This window comes from Eptatretus burgeri, chromosome 6, assembly GCF_056783735.1.
Source record: "Eptatretus burgeri isolate ZD-2024b chromosome 6, Ebu_testis_v1, whole genome shotgun sequence".
Classification (NCBI taxonomy): Eukaryota; Metazoa; Chordata; class Myxini; order Myxiniformes; family Myxinidae; genus Eptatretus; species Eptatretus burgeri.
In genome coordinates, this window is record NC_140966.1 from 12,319,295 (window position 1) to 12,337,742 (window position 18,448).

At 42.1% G+C, this 18,448-nt stretch overlaps 1 protein-coding gene across 5 annotated transcripts in view; it reads right to left on the minus strand.

Annotated features, from left to right (window-relative positions):
• The window catches only part of LOC147024265 (cell adhesion molecule CEACAM5-like), a 33,698-nt gene that overhangs the window by 12,747 nt on the left and 2,503 nt on the right, over window positions 1-18,448 (minus strand). For 3 of the 5 annotated variants that reach the window (XM_085884041.1, XM_085884038.1, XM_085884039.1), the window contains exons 2-7: window positions 15,213-15,554; window positions 11,388-11,660; window positions 7,094-7,227; window positions 6,742-6,928; window positions 1,348-1,491; window positions 1,082-1,112 (exon numbers count right to left, since the gene is read on the minus strand). In XM_085884041.1, the coding sequence (XP_085740167.1) occupies window positions 1,082-1,112; window positions 1,348-1,491; window positions 6,742-6,928; window positions 7,094-7,227; window positions 11,388-11,660; window positions 15,213-15,540 (1,097 nt within the window). In that variant the 5' untranslated portion in view covers window positions 15,541-15,554. Of the gene's footprint in view, window positions 1-1,081; window positions 1,113-1,347; window positions 1,492-6,741; window positions 6,929-7,093; window positions 7,228-11,387; window positions 11,661-15,212; window positions 15,555-16,655 lie in introns of all 5 variants that reach the window. The other 2 variants (XM_085884040.1, XM_085884042.1) reach the window with 2 other exon arrangements.

Below are 18,448 nucleotides of genomic sequence, written 5' to 3' on the forward strand. Positions count from 1 at the left end.
CCAGGAACCTAACACTCCATGATGTCCAGGAACCCAACACTCCATGATGTCCAGGAACCGAACACTCCGCGATGTCCAGGAACCTAACACTCCGCGATATCCAGGAACCTAACACTCCGCGATATCCAGGAACCTAACACTCCGCGATGTCCAGGAGCCCAACACTCCATGATGTCCAGGAACCTAACACTCCGCGATGTCCAGGAACCTAACACTCCGCGATGTCCAGGAGCCCAACACTCCATGATGTTCAGGAACCTAACACTCCTCGATGTCCAGGAACCTAACACTCCGCGATGTCCAGGAACCCAACACTCCATGATGTCCAGGAACCTAACACTCTGCGATGTCCAGGAACCCAACACTCCATGATGTCCAGGAACCTAACACTGCGATGTCCAGGAACCCAACACTCCATGACGTCCAGGAACCTAACACTCCTCGATGTCCAGGAACCTAACACTCCGCGATGTCCAGGAACCCAACATTCCATGATGTCCAGGAACCTAACACTCCACGATGTCCAGGAACCTTACTCCCGTGATATTTGAGGGTTTACTGTACTACTTTTAAATATTCATGATGAATAAAGTATACGAATACATGACATGTATCAAAATAGTATTTTGTCTCATATGGTGCAAACACTATTGATAAACAATTTTTTTTTAAAGACACTGTTGATAAACTCCAGCAAAGTTTACTGAAATCGATATGAAGTAAACAACACTAAGTTTTCACAATGCTGGTGAAAATTGTTATGAAAAGAGATAAACATAAAAACAACACTTCCCTTCAAAGGAACCTCAATGTTAGAGGAGGCCATGAAGCCTATCAAACCAACACAGATAGATGCCAATATATGAGTGTTTGTCAATGTTCTATCCTTTTTAAATGCTGAGAATAAAACAAGGAAGCAGCACGTACCATTTTTAAAGTCTTTGGTATGACTTGGCCGTGGTTCGAACCACCGACTTCCCAAACTCGGAGCAGCCAGACGCTCTAAATCATTAAACCCCCAAATCTCGTTAAATTTAAAGTTTGTTCTACATCTCGAGGTTGATTTCATGGACAGACTTACACTGTGTCGATGGTTTCTGGTGGAAAATTTTCTGCAAACACAGAACAAGTGATATTCATTGTATAAATGGTGAAGGGGTAAATAAAACGTCAAAGTTCCATGAAACACTGAATTATGTGGAATATAACAACTACAATACACCACATAGTTATTACTCACATTATGTAATACAGAGCACTTTAACTCCCACATAACAAGGTCATAATGTCTCATCGCATATATAATAGGGAACAAGGGTACCGATCATCCCATTCCACGTTACTCACTGCTTCTTATCTTGGAAATGTGCAAACTATTATCGTCTTTACGGTAACAGCAGTAGAATCCCACAACCAGTGCCAGCAACAACAGTAGCAGTCCACAAATCCCTCCCACAAGCCCCCCAATGAGAGCTGCTGTGTTTGTGGGATCTGAAAAATAATTGGGAGAGGAGGGAAAAATGAAAGATCTAATGTACCTATTACTTGTGATGAAACAAAAATTAATACCTGGAAATCAAAAACTTCACAAAAACATGACATCAGTTTCTGACACGAGATTTTATACATCTCATCATATCAAGAAACTAAACACTGTTCCATTATGGGGGAAAACAACTGGATTGCAGCAAAAAAAAATGATGGCCCCAAAATTCCGTGCTAACTACTTATAATCAGAGTATTAAATAAATAAATGAAAATAATAAAGAATCTGTGGATTTATTATCGCAGAGCAATTTTTAATTTATTTAATTTACTTCCACCAGCGCATCTAACTAATAAAATGAGTTCTACGAGTGGCTTTATGTTTATAGTTTGAATAACTAAGTTAGTTCTACGAGTGGCACGAAGACGAAAGCAAGTTCCCATTAGTTGTTTTGTTTTATATGACGAAGACTCCTTGAGGTGCTTGCCACAAATAAATCTTATATGAATTACAAAGATATTTGTTGACAGTAGACAAACCCCATGTCTATATTGATATATGTTACATGGTCAAAGGCTCATGGAAGATCTGCAACACAAATCATGCACAAATATGAAGACGAGAGGGGGAGCACTCAGTAGAGCGCAAAACCTCCACCGCCAAGACTGCTAGGTCACTCAAGTGAACCTGATATCCTATTCATTCAATTTGATGTCAACAGTGCTCACATAGTTATAGTTTGCAACTTTCCCTTTTACTTTTAACTTTTACACACTCAATTCATTCGTCATAACTAGATTCCTTGAGACAGAAATTGATTTTACGTGGGTATATCTTACGAAGTTCCAAAATCAGCCGCAATGATAATTTAGGCATGTTTTTTGTTGGAAATCACTTATAACATGTAGAAATACAAAAAAAAAATCGAAATTTTGTTGAAAAAAAATTGCTAATTTTTTTTTCTAACAATTTTTTTGTGGGGGTGGGGGGGTTGGAAATCACTTAAAACATGTAGAAATACAAAAAAAAATCGAAATTTTGTTGAAAAAAATTTGCTAATTTTTTTTTCTAACAATTTTTTGTGGGGGGGGGGGGGGGTTGGAAATCACTTAAAACATGTAGAAATGCAAAAAAAAAAAAATTCAAATATTTTTTTTCAAATTGGCCGCCATAGCAGCCATATTGGAATTTGGACCAAGTCCAAAATCTAATGACATGATCCTTGGACCAGACCGAACCCCCCCACCAAGTTTCGTCGAAATCCGTCGAAGAGTTTTTCCGTAATACTGTTCACAAACACACAAACAAACAAACAAGCAGTCATAGACTGGTACTTACGAAATCGTCAACTTGACCTCTGACCTTGTCTACTAAAAGCTGTCTCTAGAGAAGGTAGCGACACAAACCAGAAGTTTCTACGATGATTCTGCACCAAACCATCAAAAATCGTAATGTTGACCGAAGCAAAAATCTCCATTTCTCCACGCAATTATTTTATCAAAGCCACAAAACCGTAATATTCGGCCATCCACCAACAATCTTTACATAATCCAACGGCTTAGCGAGTCAGGCATGCGACGATAACCTTTATTGGGATAAAAAATGACTTTTAAACACCATCTTTATCGAAAACACCGTCAGCGCGCACACGCAAAACCTTTACGTGGTCAACGCCGCCTCTGCTCAAGTGCACTGCACCACATGATGACCCGTGACGCGCGAGTGTAATATTTTTTATACAATCTTAAAACGTCTCCAAAACATCCGATTTTTACCAGAATTTCGACAACCAAGTTTTAAGCATCCTAAGCGATCGCAAAAACCGAAGACAAAATTAAAATCGAAGTTAAAACGAACTCGTAACGTCGAGGGAAGCAAAAATACTCCATTTCTCCACATTAATTTACGGAATTATGTTTGACCTCACTGTGACCTTGAGCTTTGACCGATTTTGACCAAAATCTAATCAGCGCAAGCCATCACCCTCCTGAATCGCGTGGTGCAATTTGACATTGGTAGCTTCTTCCGTTCTCGAGTTATCGTGCCTACAAACAAACACACAAACAAACAAACTCACAAACAAACACACAAACAAACAAATAGAAACGGAAGTCATCAATATACTTACGAAATCTTTAGATTTCATAAGTAACAAACAGAAAGGGGTGAAAACAGTAACCTACAAGTACCTGAGACAACACTGGACTTAACTTAACCCTTTGAACCCTGAGCTCCTTGGACTTTTCGCTCCCCAACTCTGGGCTCGCTGGAGAAAAGCCCGGCCACTCGGGCATGTGGAGGTTTGAATTGCGGCTGGTAAAACGGTTGCTAGGGTTCAAAGGGTTAAGATCAACAGAGCTGCTGAGCTTGAGGGAAGTGACATAACATCATAAAGCACTTTGGGTACGGGCAACATCTCCCTGGATGGTCATTTTTCTCTCCGCATTTAGTAGACAATTAAGGAAAAAAATTCCTCCTACATATTGGGTTTGGCTGCGCTCTATCTTGAGCAAGGCACAGTCTGTAAATATTTTAAAAAGTCTTTGGTATAACTCTGCAAGGGTTGGAATCGAACCACTGACGTACTAAAAATGGAAAGAACACTCTAACCATGATGCCACCGAGTCTATTACCATTAACCTCATGCTCTTCTCACAAGATTTTGAAGCTTTATTCCAAGCATCACGAGAGAATTGGTCAGAAGCAAATCTCAGACAGGTCCAGCAATGTAAAGTTAATCTTTATAATCATCATTATAAGCAATTTAGAGTTCATCATAACCTCAGTCCACCAAAGGTGAAGGAGGTTCTGTTTTCACCCCTTCCTGTCTGCTTGTTTGTTAATTGCCGGAATCCTTCAGATTTCGGCAATTATGTTGGTCGGTTGTGTGTGTCATTCTGTGTGTCTGTCTGCCTGTCTGTTTGTTTGTTTACCCTGTAGCAGCCACACCGTTTCAGCGATCATGACCGAACTGGGTACAGACATCGACCATGGTCCATCTTAGACACTTGTCGTTTTTGGTGAATCTCGGTCAAAGGTCAAGGTCAAGGTCACCGAAAAACCGAAATTATTTTGGCAATAACGTCCGCTAAAATGGTCGTATCGACTTCAAACCAAATCCAAAATGTGCATCTTCCAATTCTGCATCCAACCATATGTCTCATTGGGGTGTCACACCAACACCCTGCTTAGCGGTCGGGGGTCGAATGTCAGGGGGGTCGGGTCAAAACTTTCAAATTGTGATAAAAATGCCATTTCAAGTTCGATTGACTTCCAAGTTGTGAACATGACCAAATTAAGTGCTATAACTCATTAAACAGTAGCACTATCGACTTAGAAGAACCAAATTGATTTCCAGGTTTTTGATTTTTCAGAGATCATGGAGATATGACAAAGTTATTCCAGCAATTCCTTGCTCAACGAGCAATTTCATTTGTTTGTTTGTCCGTGCGCAGGATATCTCAAAAATTTATGGACAGGTTTGGATGAAATTTTGTGGAGAGGTTGGGTGTGTGACAAAGCATAATTGATTCATTTTTTGTGAAGATCCAATTACGGATTCGGATCTGATAATTTTTTAAGTGATTCTTCAGCGTTCAGAGATAGTGCTAAACTGATGTACGGCACGATATCTCAATAAGTTGTGGACGGATTTAGATGAAACTTGGTGGACACGTTGGGTGTGCAGCAAGAACTAAATGATTCGATTTTGGTGAAGATCCAAAACCGGATCTGGATACGATAATTATTTAGTTTTTTAAGTGATTATTCACCATTGAGAGATAGGGCCAAAAACGATATATTGCATGATATTTCAAAAATGTAATGGGTCAGATATGTTCTCGTGAATCAGGCATTAGGAGGGCGGAGGTATGCGCCCCACCAAGTGCCCTTCTAGTTAACTCTGTTTTTGCTTCCAAATCTCATGTCCCAACCCATCCTCTTCTGTGCCCATCTCACCCCAACTTACCCACTGTCTACTGAACTCTGTGTCCTCATCCAAAAAGGTAGAAAAAGGTCTGTCCTGCCTTGAATCTCCTTTGGCGATGGGCTCAGATGGCATCAGTGCCCTTGTTCTCAAATCCTGCTCTGGCATTCTTGCTTCCTCTCTCTGTCATGTTCAGTCTGTCCTACTTTGGCAAGTGTATGCCATTGTGGACCGTGCTTGTGCCAAGTTTGAACAAAATCGGACCATGCACGTTGGAGAAATGGTTGGGGACACGTTTAGGTAACAAAATGGCCACCAGTCAGTCACCTTGGATCCGATCTTGAAAAAACAAAAGACATTCATATGGAAGCCATCATTCACTATCTGTGTGCCAAGTTTGAACAACATTGGTAAATGCACGTCCGAGAAATGGTTGAGGCCAGTTCAACATCGGGTTTTTTTTTTTTTACAACTAAAATGGCCGCCAGTCGGCCATCTTGAATCTGATCTTGGAAAAATAAATGACGTGCTTATGTGTAAGCCTTCATTCCTTGTCTGTATGCCAAGTTTGAACAAGATCGGTAAATGCTTGTCCGAGAAATGCTCTGCCTGCGGTACAGAAGGCCACTTTCATTCTTGGATTTCTCACTTCCTCCACTTATGAAGTCAGCATGTTGCCATCAACAGTGTGACCACTCCTCATTTTCATAAATGCCAAGGTGAGCCAATGAAAAAAGCCAAGAATTCACAAGGTTTCGGAAAAGCGATGATAATAGAAAACCTATACGCCAAGAAAACCTTTAGAAAACCAAGACGCCAAGGTGAACAACGAATAGCCAAGATCTTGTGAAAAAAGCCAAGGAGTGGTCACACTGGCCATCAATAGAACCCTTTCCTCCCCTCTTCCAGTGGACGTTGGAGTTCTCCAAGGCAGTGTTTTGGGCCAAATCTTGTCCTTCATCTGTATGAATTTAAAATATTTCTCATATTTATCCAAACAGCACAACTTCATGCCTGACAATTCATTATAAGAGAGCACAAGGTCTGTAGTTCAAATACTGGTTCCAAAAAAGATGGATGTGTTTGTTTTAGTATCTGGTCATTGGAAGATATCTGCTTTGGATAGTTGCCTTCTTATCTTTCCCTTCCATTTATTGCTTGAACGATGGCAAAAGAGGGAATCATGTCAATGGAAAAGGATAAGAGGTAACAGAGTGTGGTTAAAGTTGAAAATAGTTGCCTTCTTTTAAAAAAAAAATGGCAAAAAATTGCAAGAGATCGAGGTAATGGTGGAGAAGCGACAGAGCCTACCTGAATATATTCTTACCTTCGACCTTGAGTTCGAAGACCTCTTGCCACCTTTTCTTACATGAGCTGACATTAGCAAAGTAATTGCCAGCATCTGACTGCTTGACCTCGAGAAGGGTCAGTGATCCATTGCTTTTATTGATTTCTGCTCGACGAGCGTAGCCCTCAGCCACCATCGTAGATTCATTGATCATCGCAACAGCCACCTGGAACCAATCGGTGTGGGATTTGGATTAGAAATGTGGGAAGATAATATGCAAGCCAAATGGAATGAAAATAAACATTCAGCCTTGCCTTCAGGTGCCATTACTTTGTAAATAGAGGAACAAAATTAATCAGATCACTCACATGTCCAAACACATTTCACTCACCTGACTTCCAGATTTTCTGAAGATCCATTCAATCGCAAAGAAATTGCTCGTCATCACATGGATATCAAATTTGGCAGAATTACCCTGCAAAACTTTCACCATCTGATGAGTAGACTTATCCGGCCACTCAGCACCTTGTGAGAGAGAGAGAGAGGGAGAGGGAGAGGGAGAGAGAGAAAGAGAGAAAGAGAGAAAGAGAGAGAGAGAGACAGAGAGAGACAGAGACAGAGACAGAGACAGAGACAGAGACAGAGACAGAGACAGACAGAGACAGAGACAGAGACAGAGACAGAGACAGAGAGAGAGAGAGAGAGAGAGAGAGAGAGAGAGAGAGAGAGAGAGAGAGAGAGAGAGAGAGAGAGAGAGAGAGAGAGAGAGAGAGAGAGAAGTTATAGTGTAAGAAAAAAAAATAAAGCAACTTCTCCTCTTTTGCAATTACCACCAACTTTGCAAATTCCAAATGTAATGGCGAAACCCAAAGTTGAAGCATCAGAACCGTCATGTTCACATGAGAGTGAACGATAAATGGGCTGTTGGTCACCAAGGTCTTCTCATAAAAATCTTCATCTTTACCTCTTCAAAAATACATTTCATTACAATGAAAACGTTAAATAAACTAGAACGGGCACACGGTAGAGCACATACCTACGCCAGGCTGAACAGTTTACGTTTTGTATCCCACCGATAGGCCGGATCTGGACGAAAAATCAAATCGGCTTGTTCTCGTCTCCTAACCAACTCATCCACCTAGTTTTGTCACAACTCGTCCACATTTTTGAGATATCATGCCAAATATCATTTTCTGCCCGATCTCTCAATGGTGAAGAATTGCTTTAAAATTCTCGTATCTGGATCCGGATTCGGATCTTCACCAAAATCGAAGCAATTGGACCTTATCACACACCAAACATGTTCACAAGGTTTTGACCGAATCCATCCACAACTCACACTGGTATTTTCTTAGTGCAATAGCAGGATCGTTTTCGAGTGTGGTCACAGGTAAATGAACGCAGAGTCGTTTTTAGTTTAATTTTTTTTCAACCTGACCGCAACACACCTTTTATCTGGTTATTAGCAGGGCAGAGCAAGGCATTGATGTGGGAGATGACGCTTGTTGTTCACAGATCATGCAGCATTTGCTGTTATCGGACTCAATCGGTGCCTTGTAACCTCACCATATTAGGGGGTTTGAACTCGGTATGGTCACAAGGAAATGATTTTGCAGTGTGCTGTCACCACGAAAAAAAAATACAAGGTCGATCCTCATGTAAAAAATAGGACCACTGGACCTGCAGCTTATCTGGGTGGTGGCCTAATGTTGCAACCCAAATTTGGTAGAATTCTAACTGGTGGGTCTGGAGAGGAAGATTTTTGAAGGAATTTACGTGATTTTTTCCCAAAATTGACTAATTTGGCCATTTTGACACACTTCCGGTCACGTGATTGACAGGAACTTCACAATTTAGCATCAAGACCCTGACCTAATGTTGCAACCCAAATTTGGTAGAATTCTGACTAGTGGGTCTGGAGAGGAAGATTTTTGAAGGAATTTACGTGATTTTTTCCCAAAATTGACTAATTCGGCCATTTTGACACACTTCCGGTCACATGATTGACAGGACCTTCACAATTTAGCATCAAGACCCTGGCCTAATGTTGCAACCCAAATTTGGTAGCATTCTGACTGGTGGGTCTGGAGAGGAAGATTTTTGAAGGAATTTACGTGATTTTTCCCAAAATTGACTAATTTGGCCATTTTGACACACTTCCGGTCAAGTGAGTGACAGGACCTTCATAATTTAGCATCAGGACCCTGGACTAATGTTGCAACCCAAATTTGGTAGAATTCTGACTGGTGGGTCTGGAGAGGAAGATTTTTGAAGGAATTTACATGATTTTTTCCCAAAATTGACTAATTCAGCCATTTTGACACACTTCCGGTCACGTGATTGACAGGAACTTCACACTTTAGCATCAGGACCCTGACCTAATGTTGCAACCCAAATTTGGTAGAATTCTGACTGGTGGGTCTGGAGAGGAAAATTTTTGAAGGAATTTACGTGATTTTTTCCCAAAATTGACTAATTCGGCCATTTTGACACACTTCCCGTCACATGATTGACAGGACCTTCACAATTTAGCATCAAGACCCTGGCCTAATGTTGCAACCCAAATTTGGTAGAATTCTGACTAGTGGGTCTGGAGAGGAAGATTTTTGAAGGAATTTACGTGATTTTTCCCAAAATTGACTAATTTGGCCATTTTGACACACTTCCGGTCAAGTGAGTGACAGGACCTTCATAATTTAGCATCAGGACCCTGGACTAATGTTGAAACCAAAATTTGGTAGCATTCTGACTGGTGCATCTGGAGAAGAAGATTTTTGAAGAAATTTACTAAGTTGGCCATTTTGACCTACTTAAAGTCAAGTGACTGGAATGAGCTTTACAATCCCTGTTACCAGTCAGGAGAGGAATGTTGCTGCAAAATTTCAGCTGGATCGGCCCAGCGGTTTGGCCAGAGAAGTCGAAAAAGGAGACGGACGGACGGATGGACGGACAGAGGGTGCACGATGACAATACCTTTTCTGGAATGTAAATTCCAGATAAACTAAAAATAATATACAACCTAAAATCCTCAGACAAAGACCTTTATAATAAATAAAATATCCGGATGCAGTCTGTGGCTACTGGTTGCATCATTGCCTGGAGCGTGGCTACGCCGCTGATGGAGCGCCCCATGTTTACAGTAAGTTGGTACTCATTTTGCCAACCTCAGAAGGATGACAGGCTGAGTCAACCCACCTGGTGTTATTTAACAGAATGACAGGGGCTCAAACTCAAGACCCTAAGATCTTAAGCCAGCCAGCCACCTTAACCGTTAAGCCAACACCGAGCTTACCTTTATAATAATATGGGTTTATGGTCCCTGGTCGAGTTGTTTAAGAGAAAATCGTTGCAAAGACAGATGAACAAACAGAATGAAAAACCACTCGTGGAGTGACACTTGGCGAAATGGAATGGCACTCAGTAGAGTGCATACCAACGCCAGGCTGAACAGTTTACATTTTGCATCCCACTGGTAAATCGGATCTGAATATGGACCTTAACCAAAATCGAATCGGCTTGTTCTTGTCACCTAACCAACTCATTCACTTAGTTTTGTCATAACTCGTCCACAACGTTTTGAGATATCATGCGATACATGGTTTTTGGCCCCAACTCTTAATGGTGAAGAATCACTCAAAAAATAAATAATTCTCGTATCCGGATTCGGATCTTCATCAAAATCGAATCAATTCTTCCTTGTCACATACCCAACCTGTCCACCAAGTTTCATCCAAATCCATTCATAACCTTTTGAGATATTGTGCTATATATCGTTTTTGGCCCTATCTCTCAACGGTGAAGAAACACTTGAAATTTATCCTCGCCGGATCTGGATTCGGATCTTCACCAAATTTAAGCGTTGCTGTCCTTGTCCGGTCACCTAAACACACACAAAAATTTCAGAACGATTGCTTGAAAACTGTGGCCAAAAACATGTGATAAACAAATAGACAGACATACAGACAATCCATCCATCCATCCATCCATCAGAACCATACTCTGTGCAGAGTGTTGGTGCTGCCTAAGCAGTCTCCTTGGCTATTGGGCATAATCCTGGACGGGTCACCACTCCGACACAGGATACCAGCAAGCTGGCACTCATTTTCCCGACCTCGGAAGGATGACAGGCAGAGTCAACCCCACCTGGTATTAATTCAACAGCTTATACAGACATATACACCAGGCATATACAGACATTATTACACAAAACAAGACGATTAATAGATACTTGTATGAAATAAAATAAAATAAAACAATTGGAGAAGAAATATCGACAAAAACAAAAGCATCTTACAATACAAGAAGGTTAAGCTCATTAAAGATGCGTGAAAGAAAAAATTACATGTCAATGCAGAACCAAACAATATCCCAAAAATGTAACGCGTCAAAAGTTTGCAATCACACTTAAATAAAACAGCAGTGAATGAAACAAACAAACAATTTACTTTGAACATTCATCAGTCGTATTATAGTCAAACAGAACACAAGCAAAATTTATTTTTTTTAAATGAAGCACAATTTCACAAACACAAGCCACAGAAATCATTGGCAACATTTATTGTTGTTCACGCGAGAAAAATAAAAAGTTTAAAAAGAAAACCTCCTTGTAACAATATTAGAAACCTATGATCATAAAGCCTCCTAATATTGTTCAAATTTCAAACTATGGTGTGCACGCCACTCACAATTTGCTTCCAGCAAGCGGGCTTCGCTGGATTTTCGACTCTGTGGGTTCCACGCGCTGCAGACAAAAAAGCCTCGCATTGTTTCTGTCACATTAACAATCAAGGATGATCCATTGATCGTGGACCCCGGCACGACTTCACCTGCTTTGCCATTGAAAGTCCAGTTATAATGAACCGTCGACTCCAAGGAGGAGTTTGTTTGACACACAAGCTTAACAGGACCCAACGCTGGGGGATCCGGCTCCATGAGGATGAAGAAATGTGTCAGAGTATCTGTGGAGAAAAGAACAGGCCAATAAATTAGGATTTAAAAAAAAAGCAGAAAACATTAAAGGATTGCAGGGATGAGTACATTTCTCTGATGATGAACATCAAATTTAAATTCATGAATGTATGTATATATGTATGTATGTATATATGTATGTATATGTGTATGTACGTATGTATGTATGTATGTAAGTATGTATGTGTGTATGTATGTATGTATTATATATGTATGTATGTATGTATGTGTGTATGTACCTTGTAGAATCGAAAATAGATTGGCCAATCACTACCAAATTATGTATAGGTGCTGAGGGTACCAGGAATAAGGTCATAAATATAAAATAAACGCTCCCCTCCACCCCCCACCCTCACGACGATGGGGAGATGTTTGTGATTGTCACCTGTGCATGTGGCTTATGACCCCTGTGGAGAGAGGGGGTATTAATTGCCAAATATATATATATATATATATATATATATATATATATATATATAATTACATATGTACTTAAAATGGCAGTGTGTGTGTGTGTGTGTGTGTGTGTGTGTGTGTGTGTGTGTGTGTGTGTGTGTGTGTGTGTGTGTGTGTGTGTGTGTGTGTGTGTGTGTGTGTGTGTGTGTGTGTGTGTGTGTGTGTCAGTGTGTCTCTTTCATAACTCCAAAACTATAAAACCTCGCAGCTGAAACTTTGCATGCATACCAAGAAAACTCCAAGGAAGTGCAAGAGTGAAAATTGGGTGTTTGGGTTAATTAAAACACCTCTTTTGAAGATAATTAACGGCCTTATTTAATTATTTCCTTTATCAGGCGCATCCTCGGCCACCTCGCTCTTTGGGGACTTAAGGCGTCTCCAAGGTAACTTCGCTGGGGTCTGAAGCCGCCGCCATGTTTTTTGGCCTGCTCAACCATGCATCGACTTGGAACAGGCCGCCACGATTTCTTCACGATAAAGTGTTTTTTTTTTTGTTTTTTTTACTTTCCTCACCCATTATGAATGCCTGTTCATAATAGCTACTAATGACTGTATACATCACTTTTGTAAGTTCTATAGTTTTCAAATTAGGAGCTTGGAGCGATTTCATGCGTTCTATGATACGATTTTCCACGATCTACTCTCATGGACTAATTAAAGTATGTCATCGAAATATTGTTTTGGTTTTGAGGATTGGATATTGTCCGGACTAAATAAGTGTCAAAATCTGGAGGGAAATCTGATAATTTAAAGAAATAATGAGTCTCTCACGAAGCTGGTTTACTTATTTACTTTAGCAAGCGCAAGACTACATTCTTTCCTCCTCCATAGATACATAAGAAAATGTGAAATTTCGAAGGCATTAAACTTCATCTTTTTCTCCTGCTTGGAGAATTATATTGAGTGAACAAAAATTTAAGGAAAGTGCCAAAATTAACCAGCTTCATTGAGCTGTATGATTTAATGCATTCACTGCTTGACGTCGTGCCCTGTCCCCCAGAACGACTGCTTATCCATAGCATCTGTCAGATCTGTGTCTATATTTTTAGAGGTTTCGCAATGTGCGCAACAGGGTATCAAAGCAAATATGGTGAAAAACGGACATTTTAAAATAAAGTTATAATGTTTGTGCGGACCACAAATGATGCACCATGTAACGCATGCACAGACGAGCAGGCAACATGGCAGATTACCTGAAATGTTCATTTCACGGGCGATTGAACTTTGAGATGTCTTTGTCATTATTTGAACCAATTCATTATATTTCATTAACTACTCCGTGCGTGGTGAAGACTGGCATTAAAGTTAAATGGATCCTTTATAGGGATCCCCCTACAAAGAGATCCCCAGCACCAACACATCATCATGGTATGCAGCCGCAACCTGGCCAGCCATTTCTTATCAACAATTGAATTGGAGTGCTTGAGTGCTTAAGCCACTTTCCGAGTGCCCTCTAAATTGACAGCTGTACCGCGCTACGTCATTCTGGGCAAATCGTCCACTCGCTGTGGACGCTTTTGCCGTACCACGTCATTCAGAGAGAGTGGTTCATGCTCCTTCATCCTGAGTGAGTGGTTCGTGCTCCGTCATCCCGAGTGGTGGTTCATGCTCCATCATCCCTAGTGAGTGGTTCGTGCTCCATTGTCTCTCACGAGTGGTTAGTGCTCCTTCATCCCTAGCGAGTGGTTCGAGCTCCATCATCCCTAGCGAGTGCTTCGTGCTCCTTCATCCAAGGTGAGTGGTTTGTGCTCCTTCATCCCTTGCGAGTTGTTCGAGCTCCATCATCACTAGCGAGTCGTTCGAGCTCCATCATCCCTAGCGAGTGGTTCATGCTCCATCATCCCTAGAGAGTGGTTCATGCTCCATCATCCCTAGCGACTGGTTCGTGCTCCATCATCCCTAGCAAGTAGTTCGTGCTCCATCATCCCGAGCGAGTGGTTCGTGCTCCGTCATCGTGAGTGAGTGGTTTGTGCTCTGTCATCGTGAGTGAGTGGTTCGTGCTCCGTCATCCATAGTGACTGGTTCGTGCTCCATCATCCCTAGCAAGTGGTTCGTGCTCCATCATCCCGAGCGAGTGGTTCGTGCTCCGTCATCGTGAGTGAGTGGTTCGTGCTCCGTCATCGTGAGTGAGTGGTTCGTGCTCTGTCATCGTGAGTGAGTGGTTCATCCTCTGTCATCCTGAGTGGGTGGTTCGTGCTCCATCATCGTGAGTGAGTGGTTGGTGCTCCGTCATCCTGAGTGAGTGGTTCGTGCTCCATCATCGTGGTGAGTGTTTTGTGCTCCATCATCCCGAGCAAGTGGTTTGTGCTCCATCATCGTGAGTGAGTGGTTCGTGCTCCGTCATCGTGAGTGAGTGGTTCGTGCTCCGTCATCGTGAGTGAGTGGTTTGTGCTCCATCATCGTGAGTGAGTGGTTCGTGCTCCGTCATCGTGAGTGAGTGGTTCGTGCTCCATCATCGTGAGTGAGTGGTTTGTGCTGGTCATTATGTCTGGACAGTGTTAGTCTCCAGACATGTCTGGATGATATTTGACTTCGGACGTGTCAGGGTGGTGTTTACGTCTGGATGGAAGTTTGTCTCTGGACGTGTCCGGATGGGAGTTTCGTGAGTTTGTCTTCGGATGGGTCCGGGCGGTGTTTATGTCTGGATGGAAGTTTGTCTCTGGATGTGTCTGGATGGGAGTTTCACGAGATTGTCTTCGAACGTGTCTGGACGGCTTGGCTCCGGATGTGTTTGGTGGGTTTTGTCTCCGGACCTGTCCGGGCGGTGTTCATCTGCAGTCCATGTTTATAGTACGAGCGGTAGAAAATGGATTTCAGACATTATTTTGTTTCCATCTTCACTGTTATTCTATGCAGAATCATTTAGATGAAACAGTAATGAATCGTAATTGATGCTCCCCCACCCCTCATCACTCCCCCTCCACCTCTTCACTTTCCCCCCTCCCTTTAGTATTCCCGTCAGCGAAGCAACGGTTGGTATTTGCTAATATATATATATATATATATATATATATATATATATATATATATATAAAAATATACATGTACATATATGAATTGAACCAGAGATATGAACATGTGCTTACCATAAATATGAAGAATAATGTTGGTGTTTTTATTTCCTTCTGAAGTGTATGTTACAAAGCTGGCAGTGTATGTGCCAACGTCTGCAATGGACACATTCTTCAAGGTCAGAGAGCCATTGGAATGCCCAATTAAACGGCCTTCATGACTATGGACAACAAGCATGTTTGTTGGTTCGCTGACGTTGAAGGAATTGATCTCGGAGGATTCATCATCATTTGAGAGAAAGTTCCAGCGAACCACTGGGATGTTCAGGCTTGTGAAGTTCACAGAGAGGAGGGCATCATGTCCGATGAGAACATCAAGATTTGGCTGAGGTGTATTTATCATTATGTCAGCAAACACTGCAAACAAAAAAAGAAAGAAAAAAAACGAGGCTTGAGATGAAAAAAATTGGAGAAGGGAAGGAAACAACAGGTTATGCCTTATCTGCACTTGAATGCTGAAATCTTTGTCCCAGAATCATTTTTGGGAGGGGGGAAGAAACAACCAAGCTTTGCACCTCCACCTCCACAAAAAACGTCAATTGTTGACATCAGTACACTAAGTACAGGTATGTGTTGATAACTTTATTACAGATATCGTGCCCACCCACAACACTCGCAAGCTCTTGAGTAAAGCTCTCTGTATGACATACATCCATTAAATAATAAAGACAGTACCGTAACACATCAGTATTGTATGTTGATAGCTTCTGCAGAAACTGAACCATCATAATGGCTGAAAAGTATAAGAAGAGAAGATTAAGGAAGACACGGTCTTCCTTCGTAAAAAGAAAAACAACAACAATGTTTTCGAGTTTACACTGCAACAACACCGTCCTCACGATCAGAGCCATTGTCCTCACCATTGGCCTCATCAATGGCTGCTCCATCATCCTCCTGCTCCTCCTACAAAAGAGAATCTTGAACTCTCAAGCCGCTGCGCAATTTCCCCTTTCTTTGGCAAAGGCAATCATTTCAAATTAATTCCCACATACCAACGCGCTCTTCCGTTCACATTTGCCATCCCGAAGTCCAAAAGTTCACCGAACAATGAGCGCAAATACAAGAGGTCAATGACACGAATGATGAATCACTCCTCTTTTTGAATTAAGCGTGACGACGTGTTATCTTCTCCCATTCCTCCCCCTTCCCTCGTCCAGAGAGATACAACACCTACCTCGCTCTCTCTAATATCTCAGCTATTGTCAATTGTCAGGTGAACTGAAATAAAAAGTCTCATTTTGTAAAATAAATAAATAAATGAGAGTTGCCCCTTCGAATCGCACAAATACTGTATTGTAACGATTGCTCATTGCTTGCTTATAAATTACAATTGACCAAATTTTGTTAAAGCATGTTGTCACTTCATGGAAAACCAGGAAGTTGCAGCAGAATCACCACCAATTGGATAGCACAGCATTTTGCTCAAAGTTGGAAATACATAGGAAATAGGAAACTCACCTGTGTGTGCTTACTATGAGCATTTCCATTTGTTTGAGACTTGATTTTCTTTGTTGTTGTTGTTGTTGTTGTTGTTGTTGTTGTTGTTATTGTTGTTGTTGTTGCTGCACTACCAAGAGCAGCCACCATTGTCTGTGTTGGCTTGAGACATGCGTTTGATGTTTGAGATTTCAGGGGTGGTGTCTGGTGGCGAGCCATTTATATACAGCATTTTCTTTGTGTGTCCAGAAATCTCAGCACACGGGGGGATTTAAAGGACTGGGGGCAACAGGTTCACAGACCGACAGGGGATCAAAGGGAAACACGGACAAAGAGATCACACATGAGTGATTGGGTGGCAGATAGGAAAAGGGTAGGACGTGGTCAGCGAGTGTAGAGCAGGGGAGAAGCATGAAGTGACAATGGGAAGCATTCCTGAATGATTGGAAGGACGGGCAAGAGACGACAGACAAGAGCTGCTCTGAGAGTGAGTGCCACAGGTGAGAGAATAGAGGGATGAATGGTGCTGAGCATCTGGCTTAGAATTGTGGAGGGTAAACCGGGTCAAAATGGTGGAAGAATTTAAGCTAGGAATGGGCTGATCGAAAATTGAGGGTCCACCAACCTGTGTGCAGTCGGTGAGAAAAACATCTTGGACCTTGGCTTCTTGCTGACATACACCATAACAAGGAGAGCCTTGGACTTGATCACCTCAAGACGTGCAATATGGGAAGCAGCTGCAGCCACCCAGAGTAGGGGACCGATACTCCTTAATACGTCAAACGAAGGATCTATTAAGTATAATGAGCTCTGTGGAGGATAGCAAGGCATCGGCTTATCCGAAAAGCCAGTTCATGATTTGCTGAAGAAAGGTTGAGACATTGCGAAGTCTTGGAGCTTCATGGACTGCGTCCTTTCTGGTGGTTGGCTGGAGAGAATGGTATTGGCCAGAGAGTTAAACCAGGGGTTCAACACCCAAATCTTGGGAAGTGACGGGTATTTTCGTATAAACCACATGGCTTGTGTGGTCAATTTTCCCACAGTTGAGGCCTGGTTCTTGTTCAGTCAGTGATTCAAAAACTTCAAGTGTCCAGTAAACATGCACATGATACAGAAAGTAGAGGTAGTAGTTCTACCCCCTCCCCTCCCCCTCCTTCTCATGTCGTCACACAATGCTTGCAGCAGTAACAATGTACTCCTGGAAAGACATGTCAACTGGAGCTCTTTCATTCTCATCGCAAACCAGCAAGGATGGACTCAGGCAGCAGTTCCACCACAAATGCAAGCAGGCCAGGCTTCTTAGTCTTCTACTTTTGCATGCAGCACATGTATCCTGGGTATTGGGGGGAGGGGGAGAGCTGTGTTGCCACTGATTTGAGCACGAATCTGGAATTTGGTCCGGGTTCTGATGGTACATTGCCTCCTCTTCACGAATGACGACTCCACGGGATCATTAATATCTTCCCCCTAAAGTTTGCAGGCGGCGCTCAGTTGAAGTCCATCTGAGGGACGGCACACAAGACACCGAACGCAACATGCAAACAACAGGATGACAGTCTGTAGATATGTCGGGATTCAAACCCAGGCTAAACTTGCCAGAAGTGAGCTGCGTGCAAGCAGGGCGCAACATGGAATCCCAAACATCCCCACGGGTCTTTAGGTCGTCCGAGTTTGATTCCGGACCCATCGATAAACCGTGGCATCGGTGCTTTGCAGACGGAGCATTGTATCAGTGAGAATTTGGTCGCTCAGATGGATGTTAAGCCGGATATCCCGTCTGCTAGCATTAGTTTGTGGACGTCAAATATCACATG